This window comes from Ursus maritimus, unplaced genomic scaffold (assembly GCF_017311325.1).
Source record: "Ursus maritimus isolate PB19 unplaced genomic scaffold, ASM1731132v1 scaffold_2, whole genome shotgun sequence".
In the NCBI taxonomy this organism is placed as follows: Eukaryota; Metazoa; Chordata; class Mammalia; order Carnivora; family Ursidae; genus Ursus; species Ursus maritimus.
The window spans coordinates 40,475,460-40,485,171 of record NW_024424452.1 but is presented as its reverse complement, the minus strand read 5'-3'; the positions used below and the strand labels follow the sequence as shown (position 1 = coordinate 40,485,171).

The following is a 9,712-nucleotide window of genomic DNA, read 5'->3' as shown; positions in this document are numbered from 1 at the left end:
GGGGGGGGGGGGGGGGGGGGGGGGGGGGGGGGGGCCTGCGCGCTGGCCTGCGGGCGTCGGACGAGCTTCCCCAGGCCGCCACCCGCCAGGCCCCAGGCCCTGTCCTCAACGCTTTACAGATACTCTCGATTTCACCTCTTACCTTGAACTGAAGACTGCCCTCCCCAGACCCAGAGGGAATACAGCAGGGGCTGGCCTTCGGACTCAGCCACAACCGTGGCGCTGCCCCGCGCCGCTAGCCGGCGGGGTGCCTGGCGGTGCCCGTGCTCACCTGGCCTGTGGCCCGGCCCTCTGTCCACTGCTCCCCACAAGGTCAGGAGGGAGTCAAGGCTTGGGTTTGTTTGTTGTTTTTTTTTAAGATTTTATTTATTTATTTGAGAGAGGAGGAGGGAGAGGGCATGCACGCAGGGGCGGGGAGGCAAAGGGAAAGGGAGAGACAGTCTGGAACAGACTGCGCACTGAGCGCGGGGTCCAACACCGGGCTCGTCCCCACGACCCTGAGATCCTAGCCTGAGCCGAAATCAAGAATCACAGGCCCAACCAAATGAGCCACCCAGGCGCCCTGGACTCAAGTTTTGCCAGAGGGAGACCCTGTGGATTTTGGCTTTGCCAGCGCTGTAATTGCATGAGACACTTCCTTAAAACAAACCTCCTGCATACGTATGTCCATCCTGTGTCGTTTCTCTGGAGAACCCTGACTGATACACCCATTTTGGTAAATGAAATGAGGTGAGCTGAAAGGGACGTTAGAGAGACCTGCTCAAGACTAAGTGAAGAGGTGTCTGGCTGGCTCAGTTAGTACAATGTACGACCCTAGCCCTTGGGGTTGCGGGTTCAAGCCCCACATTGGGTATAGAGATTATTTAAAAGTAAAAAAAAAAAAAAAAAGACCAGTTTGGTAAGTGAAGGCAGGGCTGCAGTTGCCCTTCGGACCCGCCGGGGGCCGCCGCATTGCTGAGCCAGTGCGCTGCCTGCCCCACCGCCCGTGCTTGGCTCCTCCCAGAGTGGCCTCCGCGCTCCGCGGGGCCTAGACCCTGTTCTCCGCTTCTTTCAGGCTTCTGTGCAGACGTCTCTCAGGGAGGCTTCCTGACCGCGCCTGTGACACGCGCACTTGTCACCCCTCTGCCCCTTACCTGACTCTCCCTCCCCTCCCAGTGCTGCTCATTACTTGATACATTAAATATTGATTTGTTTCTTGTCTCTCTCCCACCACTTAGGTCACTGAAGCAGGAAATTTATCTGTTTGCACTGAATGCTTCATTGAAAGCGGGGAGTTTGTCTGGTTTGTTCACTAGAACACGGCTTGATGGGTGATCCGTGCTTAACACACATTTGTTAAACATGCTCACGCTTCTTTGAGCAACACACCGTAGCCACGTTTTGAGCTCTTTGCTGAAACTTCCACCGCGCCTCAATTCCAAAGTTGCCAGATGCCCAGAATCAGCCGAGTATTTCTCTCTGCCGCCAGGCCTGTGCCTTGGGCCCTCCTGCCTCGGGCTAGCACCGTCTCCTCCAGCTTACCTTCTCTGGGAAACCCCGACTCACCCAGCCCCTCCTCCGTCAGAACACAGCGCCATCTCTGATCTCCCCTGCCCCCTACAAGCCTGGCTGTAATGGCGGGTGTGTTTTGTTAATTACATGTGTGTGTCCTGTTCCCTCTGTAGAACTGTGGGGGCCCTCGGGCGGGGATGGAGGCCACGCAACCTGACTAACTGGGGCCTCCCCCAAGGACCCAGGATTCACCTTGGTGCCTGTGGGCGCCCAGAACACTTGACTGCCTCACACCAGACACTCAGGCACACATGGGGGTCACCCGCTCTTCTAGGGGTGAAGACGCTGACCTCAGGGATCAACACCCCCCCCACCCAACACAAATACTTTCAAGGGGCCTCTAGTAGCCTGGCCCTGGCCTGCTCTTCCAGCCTCATCTCCTGCCACTCCCCCACGAAGCCGTCTTTGTCCAAGAGACGGCCACAAAGAATTACTCCCTGAATCTGTTCAGGCTTCCCTGGGCCCTGCGTGCCCCCCTTCCAACCTGAACAACTCTCATGCGTCTTTCCAGTATCAGCTGGGGCTTCAGGGCCTCTGGGAAGCCTTCCCCCTGGAAGTCAACCCCTCCTCTGTGTGCTGTCTCATTTCGCATATCCCCCATCCTCAGTGCACTGCTGAATAAGGGCTCCCAGATTTGGATTTTGTCTTTCTCTGACACCAAAGCTTGTAAAAGCTGAAAACCCCCACAAACATGAGCCGAGCGATCCAGAAGTAACTTATTTCAGAAGACAGTAGGGAGGCTGGGGAGGTGAAAGGTAACTCCCAAAGTGTGTTTCCCACATGCCCACACTTGTGAGCGTCCTGCCGACATGAGCTCCTTTCATCTCCAGGGCAACCCTAGGAGGGAGGACCAACTCTTGGCTCCACTATTCAGGCAGGAAAACTGAGGCTCGGAAAGGTTATGTTACTTGCCCAAGGTCATACAGCTAAGGAAAAGAAAGAGCAAGGACCCAGCCTCAGGACATCCAGGCTCTAAAACCCCACACTTTTTTTTTTTTTTTAATAGCCTCCACGCCCAACATGGAGCCCAACTTGGGGCTTGAACCCATGACCCTGAGATCAGGACCTGAGCTGAGATCAAGCGTTGGACGCTTAACCAACCGAGCCACCCAGGCGCCCCTAAAAACCAAAACTTTTATCTCCCGAGCTGTGCCGCCTCTCATCCCCGCTTGTGATCACGTGTAGTATGTCCTGTGGCAGCAGAAGATGGATGGTCTGCAGAAAGACGGAGAAAGGAGTGGGACCATGGCAATCTGACGGCTTCTGCCAAGCGCTCTCCAAGGCCAAGGACGCCACGTCCAGCAGATGGGAGTCTCTGGAGTAGTTCTAGTTCATGGGACCAGGAGAGCTGGGTTTCTCACACTGTGCTTGGTCCTGGAGCCACAGTGCCCCTGGGCAGGCCACGCAGGGAAAGAAAAACACTGCAGGTCACCATGCGTAGTGACACCTGTGGAGACAGTCTGGGCGCTCAGAGGAAGAAGATGGTGGCCAACCCTGCAACCTTGGAGGACATGAAGCCTGAGTGGCACACAGAGAAAGGTGGACCCACAGTTTCTCATGGCATATTTACGGTCTCACTTTTCATATTATGGTGGGTTTTTTTTAATGCACTGGGAATTTATTTTGGGATAAGGTGTGAAGTTGAAATCTAAGTTAATTTACTTTTTCAAATGGTAAGCTAGTTGCAAATGGTTTTTAAATCATTCATCTTCCCTTGCTTGAGTTGCCATCTCTATTATACGCTAAAATGGTATATATTTTTTAAATCTATTTCTTCACTTTTTATTCTGTTCCACTGATCTAGGGAGAGAAGTGCTATACTGGAGTTTGCCTCAGTGTTCTCATCTGTGACATGGAGATAATAGTACCCACTTCCTATGGTGGCTGTGAAGATTGAATGAGACAATGCACATAGTGTTCATTACCGTGCCTGGAGCAAGGCAGTCAGTCAATCGGCAAATGCCAGGTGCCGTGAGGACCCCTCTCGGCCCCTTCCTGGACCAGGAACCATCTGGTTCCTAAGAACCTAAGAAATCACTAAGCACCAAGCCTCGAGAAGGATGGCATAGCTCTGCTGCTCACTATCTGTAGGACCTTTTGCAAGTTGCTTACCATTCACCATCTGTCTGTTTCAGCTTCCTCGTTTATATGTGGCACTATAAAAGTACCTACCGCGGCATTCGGTGAAAATTAAACATGACAATGTCCCATGGGGCACGACACATCATAGCTCTTCAATGAATGTTTATTCTTCTGCTGCTGATTATTATTATAATGTTATAATTTATTATCTGTCTTTATGTGTTGTAGGGCAAGCCCCTTCTCATTATCTTTCCCCAAAAACTGTTCTGGGGAGTGGTAATCTTTCAGGGCCAGGTCTACTGTGGATGAGCAAATAGAATTTCTGGACCTACAAAGTTGATACCTAGATGCTGAACTATGCTGGAAGTGATTGTGACCAGTGAGGTCTTGAGTGAGCAACCGGTAGGGTTTTAGATGGAATGGGGAAGCAAGTGGAGTGGGGCTTTGAAGTTCATATAGAAAAAAAAAAAAAAAAAGATTTTATTTATTTATTTGACAGAGAGCAAGCACAAGCAAGGGGAGCTACAGGCAGAGGGAGGGGGAGAAACAGGGAGCCTGACGCGGGGCTTGATCCCAGGACCCTGGGATCATGACATGAGTCGAAGGCAGATGCTTAACCGACTGAGCCACCCAGATGCCCCCCCAATTTTTTTTAAGTAGGCTCCGCACACGGCTTGAACCCACGACCCTGAGATCAAGACCTGAGCTGGGATCGAGATTCGGACACTCAACCAAGAGAGCCACCCAGGCGCCCCTCATATAGCAATTTTTTAAAAATGTTTTTATTTTGTCTTTTTTACTTTAACAGAGGAATTTGCATAGTTTAAAAAGCCACCTAGTTTTACAAAGGCACTTAATGAAAAATACCAGGCCCCTGTTCTGGGTCTCCTACCTCCACACGAGCGGCTCTACAAGCCCCTCCTGGGATTCTTGGCTGGTTCCTTTGGTACACCTCATATTTCTTAGTAATGTGCTCATATTATGATTTCTTTTCTTCCATTTTAGATATAATTGACTGCCTGCCATTGAAGATGAGGATATGATTCTCTTTATTCATGACCCTCCTCAAATCCCCCCCCCCAACCCACTGAATTCAAACACATCCAATGTTTACTTAACTCAATACCCAGTGCTTGCATTATTGGGGTTGTGAAAATTGTCTTCACAGCTGAGTTATGTAATGTCCGTACTAAGACTGTGAATCTGTAAAAACTGCTTTGTTAATTAACATCAAGGACACGAGACTGAGAAACTTTGTTCTCTACAATCCTGCAGGCACTCACTTTGCGATCTGACATCAAGCGGTAAGAAGGGAACATCACACTCTGGCCTGGAGGTCTGAGCCAGGCAGATTACTTGGACACAGAGAAGCAGCCTCTGTTTCCAGCCTCCCTGCAGAGCTTCAAGTGGGGGCTTCTGGACGCAACACTCTGTGTTTATCTTAATTAAGTAGTTATCTATTACATAATTCTCTAAAGTTCATTATCTTCATTTTGTAGTGACCAGGTGGCCCCTAGTCCCCTTCTGGGCCCGGGCTTGCTGACGCCTTCGCTTCACGCACGCTTAGCTTGAACCTGTCAAACACACGCGGGCCTCGACATCTTAGCTGAGCTCTATCTTGCCCCGCATCCTGGAATGGCCCTGTTTCCCGTATGCTCTGTGGTCCGCGGGTCCCCTGGGCGTGCCCTCTCGCGGCAGCATGCTGGTCAGCGGCTGAGACCCTCGCCAGGCAGGCTCCTGTCCAGGCCCTTTCTTTGTCTTTCGCCTGATGTTGATAATTGCCCGGCCTTTTCTCTTTCTTGGTTTTCCGTGTATTCATCCCTAACGCTCCTCTCTCAATACCTTAAACTCATCAGGTAAGTCCCCTGCCCCATACTTTGCTCTTCTCGAAGACCCCTTCCGGAGCCCCTCTTCCTCGGGCTCCACGCTGCACTGCTGCTCCCCTGCGTGTCTTTATTAAAGCGTGACAGCCTCTGTTCTAACAGCTATCTCGCGATGTCACGGTCAGGGTCCAGGCCCCTGCGTTGGGCCGAGGGTCACGGCTCCATTTCTCCAAGGTCTATCACGGTGACCAGGAACCGTTCCAGGAAAGGAAAGAATACGCGAATAAAGTTTAGGGGGAACCAGATTACATTCCCGTCTTCTTGCCAAGTTTGAGGGTGTGCTCAGCAGGACGCCAGCCAGCGTGGAGCGGAGTCCTGAGGGACAGAAGCGGCACGGGAGCCCCTGGGCACTCGGGCCGCAGTCGGAGGCTCTGCAAACCCAGCCTGGAGTCGGGCCGCGGCCGCCACTCCCCCAGGGGCCACCGCGGGGACTACAACTCCCAGAAGGCCGCGCAGAGGCGGAGCACGAGGCGCCGCCGCGAGGACTACAACACCCAGAAGGCCGCGCGAGCCGAGAGGCCTTCCGGACGCTGACGTCAGAGCCGCGCCGGGCAGGGTAGGCGGTGGCGGTGAGTGCGGGCCGAGGGCCGAAAGCGGGGGGCGAGCTGGGCGAGAGCGGCGGCGGAGTGGCCCTGAGGGCAGGTGATACGGAGGGTGGGTGAGGGGGGACAGAAAACTGGTCTCACATGGAGAGGGGGTAGCGGGGCGGAAGGGACCGCGAGCTCTGCTTTCTCTCCCCGCAGTGCCCATGACGAAGTTAGCGCAGTGGCTTTGGGGACTGGCGCTCCTGGGCTCCACCTGGGTTGCTCTGACCACGGGAGCCCTGGGCCTGGAGCTGCCCTCGTCATGCCGGGAGGTGCTGTGGCCACTGCCGGCGTACTTGCTGGTGTCCGCCGGCTGTTATGCCCTGGGCACTGTGGGCTATCGCGTGGCCACTTTCCACGACTGTGAGGACGCCGCCCGCGAGCTGCAGAGCCAGATCCAGGAGGCCCGAGCCGACTTAACCCGAAGGGGGATGCGCTTCTGACACCCTAACCCCATTCCCACCGGACAGCCTTTCGTCCCGCCGCCCATTAAAGAGCAGCTTATTTTCTAACTTGGTTTAATTTATGGAGAGCGGGAACAGGATTTTGTGTACCAGCTGTGGGGAGGGGGGGAAGGGGCGAGCCACCTTCCTGAGGTCATCTCAGCTGTTATCTTTCCATCCTTGCTTGTGTCTCTCCTTTTTGCTCCAAAGGAGGCAAAGACCCCTCCTCAAACTTTCTCGAAATGGAAATGTCATTTCACTTTCTTGGTCCTTTTAACCCTGTCAGGAAGAAGTTCTTGAAGTCTTAACTTTTGTTCTTCATAACACCCAGGCTCTGTTCTTTGAAGGCCTTCCTTGGTCTTTCCGACTTCACTGTTCTTTCAAATACCTCTTCTGAGCCAGCCCCAGCCCGCGAACAACTGTGGGTCGGGCAGTGCACTTCTGCCCTTCACCAAAGCAGGCAGGTTGAGAATCACCAAACAGAGACTAAGCTTTGATGGGCAGGGGTAGGGAACAATTTATTTTAAGGCACATTCTAAGGATTTCACCCCAACCTCCACAGTTAAAAAATATAATCTATAAAAAATAAGTGATTCATCTCCCAAGTCCCAGCCAATCTTCCAAGTAAAATGCTTTCTTTGGTCCCTCGATTCTGAGTTGTCTTTTTCTTTTCCACAACCCACTGCACTCATGGAGCTGGTCAGCAGAAACAGCTGCGAAAAGGAGCTCTCTTTGGTAGCTGGTTGGCATTAAGGTGCCCAGTGGTCAGGTGAACTGCCTCAGGTGTGCAGGAGTGGATAGTTCCTGTCTTGCTCCTTGGAGTACTTCCAGAAAAGCCAGAGGCGAATGAAGCTGGTGAGGATCCCTGGTAGGTTGGGCACCTGAAGTCACAAGGGCTGCTATGAGGAGAGGAGCTGATTTTCTGTCTTGCACACCTGTCACCCGTCCCTCTCTGTTCGGCTTACCACGATGTAGGGATCACCTAGCCGAAACCCATAGAGGGTCCAGGAGGCAGAGGTGAGGAGGGTGGCAATGGTGAGTGGGAAGGAGAGACGTTGGGTTGATCTCGTCTGAATGATCTTGGCCTACGGAAAAAGGATGAAAGACCCCTATCCCAGACACACTGTAGAGATCCCACTTGTCTAAGAATTTCCTCAGAAAAAAGGTCAGACATCCTCTCTGATCTTCTGTTACCCAGACTTTCCCTCTTGCCTCCCATTGCCCTGTCTTCTAGGGTCTTCCTTCCTTTGGAGTGTAAGCTACAGTCTCCGGCTCTAGGAGCCTGACCACCCTTCTTATCTCCCCCACTTCCCTGCACAGCCCCCACTCACCAGGTCAGCCAGTGGTGAGAGGTACATGCTGACGGTGAAGACACTGCAGAAGAGGCCCAGCTGCTGAAGCTGCGCCTCAAGGTTGGGCACCAGGAGCCACAAGTAGCCAAAGCCCAGGAAGAAGACCCCCAGCAGGGTCACAGTCTGAAGGAGCACTGGACGCTGCAGAGGAGAGAGTAGCTTTACTTCTAGATGTTTCAGGAGCCCTCTTGGACTCCCTTGCTCCAGTGGGGGAGCTGACCTTGGGCTAAGCCTCCAGTACAGCACTTGATGCAGCCTCTTTCCCACCAGTGGCAAACACATGTCCGATCCACCCACAACACCAGAGGTTTCTAGGAGAGGAGAGGGTTTTGTTTTTGGTGTGAACTTGGTACACACAGTAGGAACTTAATAAATGCTGGTATGATTGGGGAAGCATAGCTAATCAACTCATTTATTTCTCAGCCACTGGCCTGGGCTCTGAAGGAACTATCAAACAAAAACCCATTCCCCTCAGCTTGTTGGGTGGCAAGGCACCATCAGGCTGGGCAGAACTACCAGCTTGCCAGAAATGGGGGGGGGGGTGCTCAATGTGTGAGTCTCAGAGGCTGGCTTCATGGAGGAAGGACTGCGAGGCCGGAGGGGCCTTCCAGGAAAAGGTGGCAGTGCCAGCCTATCATAATCTTCTAGGAAGTAGTGTTTACTCTGCCAGCAAGGCAGGGCGCAAGGGAGGGCCTCTACCTTCCGAGGGCAGTAGTGCAGATACACCAAGATATACAGGGTCTGAAGCACAGCACCCGTGGCGTTGACGAAGATTAGGGTCCCGTCACCCTTCAAGGCCCCGTAACTCATCCAGCTCAGGTTGCTGCAGGGTGGACAGGAGAGTCTTTCACCACAGGGATGAGGATGGGAGGGGGACCCGACGGGCCTCTTCAGCGTTCCTCCCCCTCCCCACCTCCCTCAACCTTTCCCGCCGCAAACGTCGCCCCTCTCACTTGATGTCCGTGGTGAGAAAGGGCAGGAACTGGACACTGTCCACGCTCCGGGTCATCCGCATTTGCCTGAGGTCCGAGCTGTAACGGGCCCCGAAAGCAGAGGTGAGAGATGGGAAAGAAGAACCGGGCTGCTGGGGAGTCGAGATCCCCGATGCCTGTGGTCGTCCCCGGACAACTGCAGGTCCCGGCCCCGCCCTCAGCTCTCTGGCCTCTCCCTCAAGTGCCCAGCCTTGCCCTTGTGCCCCGGATCCCTCGACCCGAATCCACTTTGACCCAGGTTTCAGATGCAGCCTGGAGCTGCGGCCACGTCTCTGTCCCCTCTCTCTCCCTTCCTGACTTCCAGGGCCTGCCCCAGCCTAGCCCGGCCGCGCTCTCACAGGCCGGCGGAGTACATAGCGAGGGTGAAGAGCACGCAAGCTCCGGATAGGAGCGAGTCGGCCACGCCGCCCGCCTCCATCTCCCCCTGCGACGGATCCTGAACCCCGCGCCGGCGTCCACTTGCTGGGCCGGAGCCCGCGCCGCCGGAGCCCCGCCCCCACGCCGGAGCCCCACCGCCCCGCGCGCCGCCGTCCGCCGGAAATGCATCCGTAGCCCTGCCCCCAGGACGTCCAGCCGGAACCAGGCCCCGCCCCCGGCCGCCAGGCCCCGCCCTTGCTGGTCCACGCGCTCAGGAGGCCTCGTAGGATGGCCCGTCCAGGTCCTGGCGGGTACCAAGCCTGGGCTCCGCGGACCTGCCCCGGGCACCCGGTGCCCCTCACTGTCTGCTTACCCCTTGGCTCAGCCGGACCCCAGCCTCAGGTCTCTTGCCCGTGAACCGTCGTGGCCGACCTCAATTGCTGGACCTTTCCTGCCCGGAGCACCCGA

At 54.7% G+C, this 9,712-nt stretch overlaps 2 protein-coding genes across 5 annotated transcripts; one reads left to right on the top strand and one right to left on the bottom strand.

The window, feature by feature from the left end:
* The first annotated feature begins 6,019 nt into the window (after positions 1 to 6,019).
* DPM3 (dolichyl-phosphate mannosyltransferase subunit 3, regulatory) lies at positions 6,020 to 7,191 on the top strand. 4 transcript variants are annotated; one of them, XM_008696591.2, is made up of 2 exons: positions 6,020 to 6,085; positions 6,260 to 7,191. In XM_008696591.2, exon 2 carries the CDS (start codon positions 6,265 to 6,267, stop codon positions 6,541 to 6,543), a length of 279 nt encoding a protein of 92 aa, XP_008694813.1. In that variant the 5' UTR covers positions 6,020 to 6,085; positions 6,260 to 6,264; the 3' UTR covers positions 6,544 to 7,191. The 4 variants fall into 4 exon arrangements, with proteins under 4 accessions (XP_008694813.1, XP_008694811.1, XP_008694812.1 ...); XM_008696589.2 differs by having other exon boundaries at positions 6,046 to 6,158; XM_008696590.2 differs by lacking the exon at positions 6,020 to 6,085 and adding an exon at positions 6,136 to 6,154.
* Positions 7,036 to 9,407, bottom strand: SLC50A1 (solute carrier family 50 member 1). The gene is made up of 6 exons (XM_040635746.1): positions 9,226 to 9,407; positions 8,849 to 8,926; positions 8,595 to 8,718; positions 7,875 to 8,036; positions 7,509 to 7,628; positions 7,036 to 7,424 (listed from the first exon to the last, which is right to left on the bottom strand). The coding sequence occupies exons 1-6, from the start codon at positions 9,303 to 9,305 to the stop codon at positions 7,323 to 7,325; spliced, it is 666 nt and encodes a 221-aa protein (XP_040491680.1). The 5' UTR covers positions 9,306 to 9,407; the 3' UTR covers positions 7,036 to 7,322.
* Positions 9,408 to 9,712: the final 305 nt, after the last annotated feature.